Below are 16,452 nucleotides of genomic sequence, written 5' to 3'. Positions count from 1 at the left end.
GAGTCCTGTGTTCTCAACCTCTAAGGCACATCTCCCTGCCAAATATGTTCTCTGGCTGCCCATACTCTCTGATCCTCCAGAAGTCATCACAATTCTCTTTTGTTGGGTTATGCTGCAGGAGGGGTTGGGTTAGGATCCCAACTGCTGGGATTTCGTACCCAACCCTGTTGCACTACAGGTGGCCAGATTTAAAATGTGCAGAGAGATTTAGATTTGGTTTGGGTGTGTCCAATCTCAAATCTAAATTGCAGTGTAAAAATACAGCTGTTCATTAATTGTGGACTACCTGCAGAAGCAGAGTTTTTACCATCAATGCAAAAACAATAAATACATTTATCAGCACCTCAAAGTAAATCCAGGTGAACAGTTACTTGATCTTTTTTTTGCTTTATTCCAATCTGAGAATCAGTCCCTTGGTCCAGTAGGGGAATTTGTTATAATTATAGCTATATATATATATATATATATATATATATATATATATATATATATATATATATATATATATATATATATATATATTGGGGTTTTGGCAATGTGTTTCTATTAGTGTGTGGGTGCATCTTACATTTAGTCATCCAATAAAAATGTAATACTGTACTAGCATCTTTCTTTTTTTTTATATCATAGATTTTATTGAGTAAATGTAGTTACATAACATTTTCAGCAAAAGAAACAGACAGTTATGATGACATTTACAGTAATTAAAATGACAGGTCATTGTAATGGACAGGTTAGATCAGGAACAATGAATCATGACTGTAGTGACGATACTCATGTGAAGTGGGATTTTTGATGTTGTTAAGTGACGTTAACTGACAACCCCTTAAATAGGGCAGTGGCCAAAATGTGCAATTTAGCTAGATGTGGGCTTATATTAAGAGATCTTCACTGTAACTTGTAATAGGTTCAGAGGAAAGCTGGGCGATTTGAAGGGGTATATAGGGGAGGGAGGGGGGGAGGGAGGACCCAACGACGGGGAGAGACAAGTCATAAGAAGAAGCGGGAATAGTAAGTAGCGAGGTTGAGGTGAAGAGATAGGTTATTCATATGTGAGAGAAAGTTTTAAGACTGACCAGGAAGAGGGGCGTTGTGATGTGTATACCATGGGAGCCAAACAGAGTGGAATTTACGAACAGTGTTGTTTTGTAGACTTGTGATATATTCCATTTTAGCTATGAACCATATTCTATTAATCAGTTCTTGTTGGCTAGGAGCATTTGTTTTTTTCCAATTGCTTGCTATTTGATGTTTAGCCGCGCAAGCAATGTGCAGGATCAACTTATTAGATTCCTTAGGGAAATGGTCAATTGGGGCACATAAGAGTAGGTTAATGGGTTCGATGGGAGTAGGAGGGATGACAAGTCGAGTGAGGAGGGAGAGAACCATCTTCCAGAAATGGGCTATAATTGGGCAGGACCACCAGATGTGGTAGAACGTCCCCCTCTGCCCACAGTTTCTCCAGCATAGGTCTGATGAATTAGGATAAATGCGGTGAAGACGAGTTGGGACCAAATACCACCTGGAATATACCTTATAGGAATTTTCTTTAATTGATACGCTAATTGAACATTTTGTACTAGCATCTTTCTTATTTGTTTATTTCCAAGAGATTTACATCAGGAATGTTGTGATATAAAAATTATTTTGTTATTGGACGCCATTTCAGTTGATATTCCAAAATATAGTAGAATAAAATATATGTGCTACCCACATATTTTATCAGGTGTAGTATTCACAATGAAGTGACACACCCCACTGTTGAGGGTTTGCATGATAAATTGCAGTCGAAGAAGTTTTATATCATTCTGTACAATTTTTATAAATGTTATGTTTATATGTAAGTTAAGACCATGTAATAATCAAAGTTTTATTATATACCAGTCACCAGCCTGTCAATATGATGGCGGTGTTGGGTCCCTGTGCTCTGTCATGCTGAGATGTGTAGGGGGGGCTAGGTGTGTGTGTAGGTGGGGGTTCTAGGTGTGTGTGTAGGTTGGGGGGGCTAGGTATGTGTGTATGTAGTGGTTATAGCTGTGTGTGTAGGTGTGTGTGTGGGTAGAAGGGGGGGCTAGGTGTGTGTGTAGGTTGGGGTTCTAGGTGTGTGTGTGTAGGCGTGTGCTCGGTGTGTTTGTAGGTAGGGGGGCTAGGTATGTCTGTATGTAGGGGTTATAGGTGTGTGTGGGTGGGTGTGTGTGTGTAGAAGGGGGGGCTAGGTGTGTGTATGTGGGCTTCTAGGTATGTGTGTAGCATACCCTCCAACTGTACCGAATTTGCTGGTAGAGTACCGTTTTTTAGCAGTCTGTACCGGCAAATCCAGTTTGTACCGCATGTACCCATTTTTCAATAACTACAGTGGGTGCGCCGCAAAATCATTCCTCCAAGTCCTCCTGGAGCTCCCGGGCCCCGCTCCGGCGTGTGCTGCCTGGTCCGCCGGCTCTCCCCTCTCCCCCTCCTGTTCCCATGAGTGCATTGATGTCACGCACGCAGCTGAAAGGCCGTCTCTGCCCTCACTATCTGGACGCCAATCTCCGTGGGGGAGAGGGGTGCATTGGGCAGCTAAGCCGCGGCACGCATGAGAGGGGGATCCATCCCACAGATCCGACTTTGCAGCGGAGCCTCAGCCTGTGCCACACATCACAGATGATCCACTACAGCGCAGAGCAAGTAGGTGGCTCTGCTCAGCAGGTTGCACTTTGAAAATCACTCCAGTCTTCTTGTCTACACAGCATGTGACGCACCTGTTTGCCAGGCGTGCATCTCATGTCACATGTGGTTTGATGGGCTGCTGGCATATTAAATAAGTATACTTATTTATTAACTAAGTATATTAAATAATAATTATTTAATATACTTAGTTAATAAATAAGTATACTTATTTAGGTACTTGTGAGTTATCTGGGCTGCCGATTTTTTGATTGTATGCCTTAAGTTAAGGCATACAATCAGATGCGATGCGATGCGATATCGCATCGCATCGCATCGCATCGCATGCGATCATCGGATGCGATGACCCGATTTTTCCATAGGAATCAATGTTAAAATGGACTGAGTCCATTTTAACATGGAATTCAATGGGAAAAAGGGGTCCTTTTCATACCCCTACTATCCAAGTGGGCATGGAGTTGGATATAAACCTGTGGCGAGTGTAGCGAGCCACCGAGCCCGAAGCGTGGCGAGCGAAGCGAGCCCCGCGAGGGGACGGTATTCTGTGTCCCCTCGCGGGGCTCGCTACGCTCGCCACGCTTCGGGCTCGGTGGCTCGCTACGCTCGCCACAGGTTTATATCCAACTCCATGCCCACTTGGATAGTAGGGGTATGAAAAGGACCCCTTTTTCCCATTGAATTCCATGTTAAAATGGACTCAGTCCATTTTAACATTGATTCCTATGGAAAAATCGGGTCATCGCATCGCATCGCATCGCATCCGATGGTCGCATGCGATGCGATGCGATGTGCCCGATCCGACCCGATTTAGAAATCGGCAGCCCGGATAACTCACAAGTACCCTTATTTAATATGCCAGCAGCCCACCAAGCCACCATGTGACATGAGCTGCACACCCACTTTACCCATGGCCACGCCCCTTCCTAAATGTGTACCGATTTCTGCCCTTCAAATGTTGAAGGGTATGGTGTAGGTGTGTGCTAGGTGTGTGTGTTTAGATTGGGGAGCTAGGTGTGTGTAGGTGAGGGTTCTAGGTGTGTGTGTCGGTATGTGTTTGTAGGTGTAGGGGGCTAAATATGTATATGTGTAGGAGGTTGGTTTATCTTCATACTGAACAGAGCTCCATCTGGCACCATCTAGTGGCTGCTGGCGCACCATAGAGGTGAGGAGCAGCGTTAGGCTTTTATTAAACAGTTCACTATTTTTTTCTTATTAAGATATGAGCAGAGGATATTAATCACAGGACTACGCATCAAGCAGTTATGTTATTTTAAATGTATATGTCAAAGCGCAGACATTTGTACTGTTTTTCTGTTTCATTTACTGTTGTAGTTTGTTGTGCCATTAGGAACTACATGGAAATAACTGCAATACGTTGTCTTACACAAGTGATTTATACAAAGATATCCTCGGAGTTATGCCATGCTCAAAGTGGAAAACTGTTTGGGATAAATCAAAAAAAAAACACTTAAAACATTCATGTTACCAACCTGAAGCCTTGTGTGGAACAGTTCCCAATAATGGTATGTTAACAGTTGGATCAGCCATGATTCCTTTATCCAGAGAACGAAGAGACAGGAACTCATAAAAATATTCCGCCTGTAACACAAAACATCCAAGTGTCTTATTTTCAAATGATCTACATATAACTAAACAAGGTTTAAACTTGGAGTAGGATGAAATGTCACATCCTGAACATACATGTAAAGTAACAGCTGCAAAAGTGCTGGCTACTGGGTGCATATTTGTATATATATTACTGCTCCTACTCCTCGTTTCATGTGGAAACAGCAGTTTTTACAATATTGTAAATTCACTGCACTTGGCAAAAGCTAAAAAACAGAACCTTGATGTCCTTGATTCAGCTAAATAACTCAAGTTATCACTGTTCACATTTTTTTCATTTACACCATTTTCCCAGAGGGTATGGATCATTAGGTGACCAGCATTATGGTCGACAAGCATTAGGTCAACATGCATTTAGGTCGACATGAGTTAAGGTAGACATGCAGAAAGGTCGACATGACTTTAGGTCAACAGGGTCATTAGGTCGGTATGGGCAAAGTCGACATGTTTTTTTTTTTTTTGTGATGTGATAACCTTTGCAGTCACTTGCTGGGGTCCTGTAATTATTTTTATTGTTTGCTAGGGTCCCAGAGCAAAACAGTTTGAGGACCCCTGCTCTAGATAGATAGCATCTTATCTTGAAGACAGCATCTTATCTTGAAGACAAAAACTCCTAACTGGCCTTTTGGCTATTAGGCTTTTACTCAGTGTGACTAGGGCTTTCCAGTGCAAGATGCACTTGGGCCATCTTCAAAGCAAGAAAAATCACACCCATGGTCTCAATTTGACTAGTGGAATAAAGGAAAAAATTAGAACACAGAGTACATAGACCTTGTTACTACCCATGTTTAAGATACGGCGGTGCGGGGGGTGGGGTTGGCATTCGGACGGGCATCAGGCCTATGGTGACATTACATAGAGAAACACAGTGCACCGAGGGAATACATGGATTTGCAAGATATAGATTGTGGACATCTTTGACAGTACGGTAATTAGTATTTTATGTTACCATTATGAAACATTTATACACATAATATTTTGGATTATTTTGTAACATTCATGTATTTTATTTTAATTTGACCTGTCATTTACTGGTTCACTAGCTGCCTCGTCTCTTTCACTACCTGCCATCTGCCTTTTATCTCCGCACATCCACCCTCTTACGCTGCCTTTTTCTCCATTGTCATTTTTGCAGTGTACCACCGTTTTGATATTTGCATTGTTGACCTCTGGATCCCATCCTGTTTTTAGATGGCACCTGCAAACCTCTTAGTATAAAACTTTGTCATACAGTACTTGTATTGATGCGTTTTCACTTCATAGCTTAGAACTTATATATTGTATGAAAATTCTTTCTATAATAGGTGTTACTCATGTCAGACAATATGGATGCTTTAAACACTTTAGTATTGGCATAGTTATTGGCTTTAGAGCTGATTCAGAGTTGGATGCTGCTGCAACCGCATTAGCATCATTTGCTTTAGTTTTGTCTGTGACTTTATGCCAATGTTATAATTAGCACTTCCTCTGGTGTAGAGCTGTGCATCTGATTGAGGAATGTTTGGACGCCCAATTTGAGAAATTGCAATCACAACAATAGAAGTACTATTGGGCCTTGCACCAGCCCCATGCTAGGTGCAGACTCTCCATCCGAGTATGGCCTCCAATGCAAGTGATAGAGCGGGCGATTCTCTAACACAGGAATGTCACTCACTTGAAGATCCCCTAGCCGCCAGTTTCTGTTACTCTAGATCAGGCATGTCGAAACTGTGGCCCTCCAGCTGTTGTAAGACTACACATCCCAGCATGCCTTGCAATAGTTTCAGCATTCCCTACTAGCAAAACTGTGGCAAGGCATGATGGGACTTGTAGTTTCACAACAGCTGGAGGGCCATAGTTTGGACATGCCTGCTCTTGATTGTGGTGACAGTGTTGGTTGTTCTCTCATGACCTAGAAGGTAATTGGCTAGTTTGCCCATTTGGCTGGAATGCGACTGCACTCTCAATCAGTGATGGAATGCTGCTTACAGCTGCTGCTGCTGCTGTAAGGAGGATAAGCTTGGCTTATCAGGCATGAAACCAGATCTTCAAAGGTCCACAATCCTCCGCTGGCATCAGTATGACGTTTGCACAGACCGTTCCCCTCTCTTTGGTGCTCTATGCAGAAGTGTTTTAGGAGACACAATGAATCCAGACCTGGGCTAAACATAGACATACTCGTTTTGCATAGGCTTAGGCATTGTGTGCTTTCCTGCGAATGCGTTTGCAGCAGTGCACAGGGGAAGGGGTGGGACCTCAGCGGGCGGCATTAACATCTCTGAACAGCCCAGCAAACAGGTCTGAATCAGGCCCAATGTGGCTATGTTTTATAGATTATGTCCCAAAATTTAGGGAAAAGGGGAATTGGGAGATCTGCACAGGTGAGTGCTAATATATTACTTTAGTTGAGGCCCCAATTAAGTTATTATTGAAACATATTTAGTTATTTATGTTATTTATGTGGGGGTGCAGCCAGAGGAGGATTTTCCAGAAGGCAGCCTAGGCACTTGCCTAGGGCCCAGCAGCTCACAAAGGGCCCCATAAAGATATTCAAAATGTCCCCAGAGGAGCATTGCATGACTACGGCCTGATGCCATGACATCACATTGGCCTGCCCACACGCACAAAGTCCCTCTGATGTTCTTTGAGAGGATAGAAAAATAATTGGACAGACAAAATGATTTCATCCACTGTATGTGGGCAGTCAGTTGCACTTCCAAAATATGTGCCAAGGTACTCTATCAAAGCAGCCTGCAATCAGTAGAACAAATATAGTTCTATGGATTGTTTGATGATGGCCCCAAACCGGTATCTTGCTTAGGGCCCCATGAGATCTAAATCCAGCCAACGACAATAAAATAGATTATATACAATAGGCCTGATTCTGGTTGACTCGGTAAGTTGTGAAGACTCCCAAAAGTGCCGCCCTTGCCAAAAAAATCCCACCCCCTCCCCCAGCCACCATTATGAAAACACATCCCTTTTCATACAGTATGTGCCCACAGCAGAAGAAATCATTCGATGGTCGGCGACCGTTGAATGATTTCTCCTGAGCTCACAAATATCAGTGGAGACCGAGTTATATTTGCGGACACCAGACTGAGACAGGGCAGGCGGAAAAAAAGGGACTACTTGTACCACAAAAAAATGGGTGTGGTTTCACAAGGAAGAGGCGTATTCACACAATAGTACCTCAGCCCCAAGAGTACAGGGAAATGGAAAGTAAATGGGGAGGCAGAGGTGACAAGTAGATAGGATCCAGGCAGTGACATTCATAAGGTTAAGTACTCCTGGGGCGGGTCCAATTCAGATGAGCATGACAGTCTACATATATAAATACGTACATAAATACATACATATATATACATATTTATATACAAATGCCCCTCAAGGTGGAACTTATATGTAAACTCCTGTTATTTTGCTGGTTACCCTTCACAAGTGCGAAGCAAACTGCAGTATATAGACATAAATGAAGAAGAAAGCAGCTGTACCCTCCACAGTTTGGCTCCCTGCCCTGCGCCATTGCATAGTCAAGGTTATGGTCGGCGAGACCCTGCCTTTGAACTAACCCAGCTATCCCATTCAGGATGAGCTGTACTGAACTGCTGTTATGAATTTTTTTATGTGATACTGTATGTAATGTTTTATTACGTAATATAGTTTTTTTCAACAACAAAAAAATCATGTTTGAATTTATCGGGAGAAAGTAAAAACAAAATGTGAAATAACTAATATAAAAAACTGTGATTACAGAACATGGTGTAATTGGAAAATAATGAAGATTATCTTACAATTGTAATAGTTGCAATTGGACGTTTTTTATAGCCTGTGATGCAGTTAAGTGGAACAGGCTTCTTATTAGTATTCTGATGTGAAGTGGGACTGTATGGTGATACATACTGTAAGTATTTATGTGTGTTTTGGGGGAAACCCTAGAAGTCACTGGCATAGTAGCCCTAGAAAGGTATCTTATTCAATGGATTGGGCTATTATTAACTACCACCGAAAGGTAGTGTCCGGTGGCCAATGGATGAGCATAATTCGATTTGCGCTGTTTTAAACCAATTCCAATGGATCAGACTGAGAAATTGGGTGAAAACAGGCCAAATCCCAGGTGTTTGACATCCGATCTGATGCGTGGTCCTGTGTGCATCGGATCCAGAGATTGAGCCTGGTGCCCCAAGGATAAATCAGAATCAGACCCATCAGCAGCAAATTGCGGGTGCTTGAAGTACCCCGGCAGCTCACTTTAAATTGTTAAAATCTGAGATTTTGGAGATAAAAGACTGTGACCAATTTCACTGCATTGCATGATGTCACATCTGTGATATCTGAATCATGGCTTCTTGTTTTGCAGAACACAGATGCACAAAATACTGTATCGGCACATACACCCTGGGCAATTTTGAGCTCAAAGCAGCTCCGTTTTGTCGTTTGAGCTGAATTCAGCTCAAAAGCCGCCCAGTGTGCAAGAAAAAATGACAGGGGTGAAAATCGCAAGGCAAGGGGGAAAATTGTGTATGCACTGAGCGATTTCCAGGCCTAGGATTTCAGCGATCCTCGCTGTGCATACATGCTCGGCAAAGATGCCCAATGTGTATGCATATATAATATATTATATATGATCAAATGAAAAGATCATGGGTGGAATGTAATAGGGTGTGAGAATCAGAAAGTGAGAGATTTTGGGAGAGGTTTCTTTTTTTTTTTCAAAGTGGCAAACATTTACATAGCAAAATCAACCTGATTTTGCAGTGTAAATGATTGCCGTTAAAAAAAATGGGAAAACTCTCCCCAAAATCTCTCACTTTCTGATTCCCACACCCTATTACATTATACCTTCAGGAGGTCATTCTAATTTGCACACTTTCCAGCGCATTCGCAGAGGGGAGCGATGTTTAGCTACTGCGCATGCACATAAGCATTTATGTGCAGTCTCTTTTTGCGAGCGGGCGTAGCAAATTGATTATTCACTGGCACATTCCCACGCAGCAGTGCAGACCTGGGCTTGGGGCGGCCATGGTAATGCCCATGGCACTGCCCAGCGTTTCATGGGCGTTCCCATGAAGACGCTGGGCGTTCCCATGATAATTTGCCGGTGGCACGGGTGCCAGGGGGCGGGCAGCTGACGTCACCGGATGTCAGCTGCCCGCCCTCTTCCCGTACAAGGGCGCCGCAGGTCAGCATAGACTGACTTGCAAGCACTTGAGAAATCATTCGATGGTCACAGACCATCGAATGATTTCTGCCTCGTACGCAAGCTTTCAAAACATTATTAAATATTTTCAGAAGAAGATTTTGACCACTATACACCACAACCTATCCCCCTAAACAGGTATAAAGTGTATTTCAGCACTTTCAGGTTTAGCTGACACATCATAGCTTTTCCTTGTTTCGTTTCGCAGTGATAGTTATTGAGCCTATTTGACTAGAAAGAGTTCTCTGCTTGTAAGAAGGTTAATCCATGCCTTGAAAGGTAAGACACATGGCTAACTGGTACAGACTGATGTTGGACAGGCTTCAAACTATTAAGCCTTTGTTCTTAAGACTTACAGAGTGGCTTTGATGTCTTGAATAAAACACACCGGGCACACTAAAGACCAAATGCCTGATTATGTTCTAACGAAAGTATAATCAATAGTGAACGCAAGTTAAAAGGGGGAGAATTAAAATGCTTTTGTAATTAAAGCTTTATTGACTGTTTATGCCTCGTTTAACCCATTCTGCAAAGAGATGTTTATATTATAAATCTGTGATGTGTATGAGCTGTGTAACAGATATTCACCTAGCTTAGGCTTTACTGTGACAGCCCCCTATATGACAATATTTGCTGTAAAGCTGGCCATACTATACCTCCCAACTTCTGCAGCTGTGAAATAGGGACACTCGCGTGGTGGTCCATGCCAGGGGGCGTGGTCTATAGCAGGGGTCCTCAAACTATTTTGCTCTGGGACCCCATCAGACAATAAAAATAATAACAGGACCCCAGCAAGTGACTGCAGAAGGTCATCACATCACATGTGTAGGCCAGGGTTGCCCCTACCGGCCCCCTGGAAAGATGGGCGAAACCCCCCCACACACACACACACACACGATCACGGCTTCATTCCCCCCTGACACACCATTTAAATAACCTTATCTACTTAACTTCCGATGAGGGGGCTAAAGTGCCATTATCTCGTCATTTTAGCCCTGCCCCCTCCATGGAGATGGGCAAACCGGGTCATTTTCCAGCATGAGGGTGGGGCTTAATGACGGCATGTTCAAGCCCAGCCCCCCGAACTCCTTCTGAAAGTCTCCTCTCCGGGCTTCTCAGTTGACTACTGTCAGGCAGCGCTGCTCGCTGTCACAGCTTGCCAGCAGCATTGAATACACCCCAATGTCTCATCAATGATCACTATATAACACAGAGGAGTGTGACCACCATACAGTACAGAGAGTATTTTTGATCGCCTTACAATATCATTCCCTCATCAATTATGAATCCTTCATCAAAGAATTAACTACTGCCCTCCTCATCGTAACAACCTCTATTCAATTTAAGTAATATAATTAATTCCTGTAAAGTAATTACATACAGTACATAAATTCCCATAATTAATTAGCATCATCATGCATATATCTTCCTCAGGACAGGCTATATTAAATATTGCAAATACTTGGCAATTAATTCAGCCTCTATTTCTTTTTTGTAAAGTATATTGATTGGGTTTTTTCTAGAGATGTGCAGACTCGGATTCCAGAGATCCGAGCCCCCACGGACGTCATAATTCCGAGCCCGGTTCCGAGCAGCGCTCGGAGATTCCCGCCTGACTTGGGTACGTCCGCGTGGTCAGAATGTCATCTCCCGGCGCCGGATTGCGCGAGGCTTTAAAAGCGGCTTCTGCGCCCGCCATCTTCACTCCAGTCTAGTAGTGGGTTGGGAGAGGGTGTGTTGGTGCTGCTGCTGGGGCTTAAACTTGAGCTTGACCTTGAACGCAATATTTTTTAATCGCTGAGGCTGTCTCTCAGTGTTGCTGTGTAGTCTAACTGTGTACTTGTAGTACTACTGTCTCCTCTGTGCGGTCTACCTCTGGTGTGCTGTGCTGTAATTAGTTAATATATTCGCTGGGGCTGTCTCCCTCAGTGCTGCTGTGTACTCTGTTCTCCTCTCTGCTTAGGAGAACAGTCTAACTGTGTACCTGTAGTACTACTGACTCCTCTGTGCTGGTGCCTACCTCTGGTGCTGTGCTGTGCCTGTAATATTATATTACATATTAATAATTAATTATATTATATATATAGTCCACTGGTGCTGCCTGCACTGAATCTGCCAGTATTATTTAGTTACTCAGTCCCCTGTTGCCACTGGCAGTGCTACTGCCTACCTAGTGTACCTACCTAGTACATACTGCTATATCTAATTTAATAAAAAAATAATACTTGTGCTGTGTGGAACTGTAAAAAATAATTCCATGCTGCTGGTGCACTGACGTGTGCCACTGAGTGCCACTGCCAAGCAGTACCTAATATAAAATTAATTATTATATAAATTCTGCTGGTGCACTGCATAAAGCTACTGGTGGTGTGTAATATAATAACTACCTTTTGTGGTGACCACTGGCAGTGCTACTGCCTGCCTGCCTACCTACCTAGTACCTAGTAGTTTATTTTCTCTACCTACTAGGCTGCTATATTATTAATAATTACTTGAATTATATATAGTCCACTGGTGCTGCCTGCCTGCACTGACTACTGTGAATAGAGGTTGCCAGTATTATTTACTCAGTCCACTGTTGCCACTGGCAGTGTTACTGCCTAAGTGTACCTACCTAGTAGTACAAGTACATACTAGGCTGCTATATCTAATTTAATAAAAAAAATAATACTTGTGCTGTGTGGGACTGTAAAAAAGAATTCCATGCTGCTTGTGCACTGACGTGTGCCACTGCCAAGCAGTACCTAATAATAAAATGAATTATTATAAATTCTGCTGGTGCACAATACTAGTATTGCTGACATATCTACCTGTCTTGTGCCTAGTACTGTCTTATCTACCTGTCTGGTGCCTAGTACTGCCATATCTACCGTCTGGTCTGGGGCTCACTGCCTAATACTGGCGTATCTACCTGTCTGGTCTGGGGCTCACTGCCTAATACTGCCGAATCTACCTGTCTGGTCTGGGGTCCACTGCCTAATACTGCCATATCTACCTGTCTGGTCTGGGGCTCTTTGCCTAATACTGCCGTAACTACCGTCTGGTCTGGGGCTCACTGCCTAATACTGCCGTGTCTACCTGTCTGGTCTGGGGCTCACTGCCTAATACTGCCGTATCTACCGTCTGGTCTGGGGCTCACTGCCTAATACTGCCGTATCTACCTGTGTGGTCTGGGGCTCACTTCCTAATACTGCCGTATCTACCTATCTGGTCTGGGGCTCACTGCCTAATACTGGCGTATCTACCTGTCTGGTCTGGGGCTCACTGCCTAATACTGCCATATCTACCTGTCTGGTCTGGGGTCCACTGCCTAATACTGCCATATCTACCTGTCTGGTCTGGGGCTCTTTGCCTAATACTGCCGTGTCTACCTGTCTGGTCTGGGGCTCACTGCCTAATACTGCCGTATCTACCGTCTGGTCTGGGGCTCACTACCTAATACTGCCGTATCTACCTGTGTGGTCTGGGGCTCACTTCCTAATACTGCCGTACCTACCTGTCTGGTCTGGGGCCCACTGCCTAATACTTGCGTATCTACCGTCTGTTTTGGGGCCCACTGCCTAATACTGCCGTATCTACCGTCTGTTTTGGGGCTCACTGCCTAATACTGGCGTATCTACCGTCTGGTCTGGTCTGGGGCCCACTGCCTAATATTGCCATATCTACCTGTCTGGTCTGGTGCCCACTGCCTAGTACTGCCGTATCTACCGTCTGGTACCTAGTACTGCCTAATCTACCTGTCTTGTGCCTAGTATTGCAGTATCTACCGTGTGGTGCCTAGTACTGCCTCATCTACCTGTCTGGTCTGGTGCCCACTGCTGAGAGTCATTCGTATGAGGGACTTGTCTTTTCAATGCATACAACTGATTGCATTCCACTAATGAGAGTAATTGATTGCTGCACCAACTGCTCCTTGGCTGCACTGTGTAAACAGTGCACAATCAAGCCAGATAGGGGTCTTGTTGGATGTTAAACTGATCGAAACAGTTACACACTTGCAGACAAACTTTGTGCTGCGCGAAATGCCCACTGCTCCTTGGCTGCACATGGTAAACAGTGCACGATCAAGCCAGATAGGGGTCTTTTTGGGGCCTAGTTTTTTAAACTGCCATCCTGTCTGCCACTGCAGTGCCACTCTTACATGAGCCACGTGTTTGTGCCGCACACTCGTGTGGCTTAACATAGTTATCTAGCTACCTCTGTGCAACCTTTTGCCCTAAAAACAATATTGTGAGGTGTGAGGTGCTCAGAATAGACTGGAAATGAGTGGAAATGAATGTTATTGAGGTTAATATAGTGTAGGAGCAAAAAAAAAAAAAAATCAGAACCCAAAACCCCAAAAATCCAAACACAAAACACTTAGGAGGTGTTTTGCCAAAACCCATTAGAACCCAAAACCTCAAGGTAATCAGAACCCAAAACCCGAAAAGTGGCCGGTGCACATCCCTAGCTTTTTCCAGAGAGAAAGAGATATTTAAAATCTTACAATGCAGATTTAGCAATCTTACAATGCAGAATACGTCAGCCATAGAATATACAGTAGCATGAGATGGAATTTGTATAATCATATGACAAATTTGCATCAAATCAACAATAAATATATCATATCTCTCTGGTTATTTTGAAAAATAGTAAAACAATATTTAAAAGGATAAATCATGATGGTGAGAGGGGGAAGGGAAGGGGAAAAGTAATCTTACGTAAATGGTCCTATTCCAGCGGTGATAGGCCAACACTACACGTATATATATAACTAGCGTACAGGGCTGTCATCATAAACTTAACATACAGAAATAGTTGGCAGTGAGGCAATAATAATATAAAAATGAAGCAAACTTAGCAATAAAGGAAACAGTATAAGTAGAGCATAATCAAATTATTCACTGAGTTCCATATCCACACATCCATAAGTCCACCAATCTGTCTTGTCCAATGTTTAAAAAATTGCATTTGCATATCAGTAATCAACGTATCTATATATGAACCACACTAAGTATACAATTATTTACCACCTTTTTCTAAATCTGTTAATGTGGTATGTCTGTCTAGGTATAGAGTCTTTAACGGTAACGTTTGACATCAGAGAGAGACGGTGCTGTTTTGGAGATCCAGTGTCCAAGGAGAGTTTTCTTAGCAATTGTCACTGTGGGGTAGATTTATTAACATGTCCCTAACGTTCTTTATGAAACAAGTTTCGCTTCACCACTTTTTCATGGTGAAGCGGCCCCGCAGTTCGCCCCAATGTATTATTGCTGATGTATTCGTTATGGGAGTGCATTATCCCCACCCGATGCTTGCTCCCATAACGGGCGTGCGCTCCCCCCTGCTGCTAACTACTGCGCATGCGGCGGTTACCTCGTCTTGCTATGTGTACCCGGCGCATGCGCTGACACATTCGACAGACGGTGGGGACAGATTGGTGGAGATTTTGTCTACACTGCTACAATCCACATGGAGGATGGGCATTGAATGGTTTTTCTACATTCGATGCAGATTTGATCCCAATGGGCGCCGTGTATTGTAAATTGAATAGAAATATAGGGGTTTATTCTAGTTCATTCTTTCTGACGTAATCCTTCTTAGATGGACAAAACCATGTGCACTGCAGGGGGGCAGATGTAACATGTGCAGAGAGAATTAGATTTGGGTGAGTTATTTTGTTTCTGTGCAGGGAAAATACTGACTGCATGATTTTACACTTCAATATAGATCTCACTTTGAAGAAAAACCCCACCCAAATCGAATTCTCTCTGCACAAGTTACATCTGCCCCACCCGCAGTGCACATGGTTTTGTCCATCTAAGAAGGATTTTGTCAGAAAGAATGGACTAGAATAACCCCCATAGTCTTGTCAGGCAAGACTACATAGTACCGATCTGTACTATATAGTCAAATCAAAGGCATTTTGCCTACCAATCGAATCAGGATCGAATCGCAGGCAAAATCGTACAATGTGTACATAATTCTCTGCACTTTAGGATCATTGCTGAGGCAGCTCCAAGTCTGGTATCCCCACTGACTTCCTTCTCCCTATGCAACCTAGGGAACATACCCAGCCTGGGCCTTATTAACTGCACTCCTGAGGAAAGATTGTGTGTGTTAAGGTGGCCATGCACCTACAGATTTGTTGTCAGATCTGGCTGGTTGGAACAAAACCTGGTTAAGGATGAGAGCAAATGACAGTTGACTATTTGCTTGGAAATGCTGGAAAACTGACAAACTGTCATTCAGATACTACCAGGTTTTTGTTCCAACCAGCCAGATCTGACAATAAATCTGTAGGTGTATAGGCACATTTACTCTTATGCAAAATCATTGTTATTGTAATGTCATTCTTATGTATTTGGCCACACCTAGGCCCTTTTTCTGATTGACGCGGACTTTACCGCATACTTTCGGATCGCGTGTTTTCGGCGTCTGCGCATGCGTGGAGAACGCAACGCGCATGTGCCACGCCTTGACTCCGTACCAGTTCGGCCAAATCCCGTCCAAAACTGTTCCCCGCAATCAGTCGGGAAATATGGGCGTATTATGGGCGTCATGCGGAATGACACATGGGCGTAGTTTCAAAGTGGGCAAAACGGGGCGGAAACATGGGCGGATACGGGGGAGTACACTTATGTTGGGGGGCGTACATTCGGATAGCACTCCGAATGCACGCGATCAAAAAGGGCAGAAATGTGCGGTGTCCACAAGTGTACTATTGCTTAGCGGACACCACTCGTTCATGCGGTAGGCGAACGTACGCCTAATGACTACAAGCATTAACACCTGAACCCAATAGAATCGACTCCTTTACGCATTACTCACTAATAGGACGCTTGTCAGTGCTTTAATTGAAACCATTGCACTTCAATTGCTGTAAGGGTTAATGCATGTGTTAGGCATGCTTGTAAGGATATATTGGCATCTAATTGATTCCAAATCCAAATAAGAAGTTTTTTATGAGGATAGGTATTTGAATAAGTGGGTCATGTGAT

At 43.5% G+C, this 16,452-nt stretch overlaps 1 protein-coding gene across 1 annotated transcript in view; it reads right to left on the bottom strand.

The window, feature by feature from the left end:
- The window catches only part of WIF1 (Wnt inhibitory factor 1), a 69,845-nt gene that overhangs the window by 33,093 nt on the left and 20,300 nt on the right, over positions 1 to 16,452 (bottom strand). The window contains exon 3 of the mRNA XM_083179671.1: positions 4,158 to 4,266. Within this exon, the coding sequence (XP_083035797.1) occupies positions 4,158 to 4,266 (109 nt within the window). The remainder of the gene's footprint in view (positions 1 to 4,157; positions 4,267 to 16,452) is intronic.

The sequence above is a fragment of the Crinia signifera genome, chromosome 4 (assembly GCF_055691185.1).
Source record: "Crinia signifera chromosome 4, ASM5569118v1, whole genome shotgun sequence".
NCBI classification, from domain to species: domain Eukaryota; kingdom Metazoa; phylum Chordata; class Amphibia; order Anura; family Myobatrachidae; genus Crinia; species Crinia signifera.
This window is presented reverse-complemented; position numbering and strand designations above follow the sequence as displayed.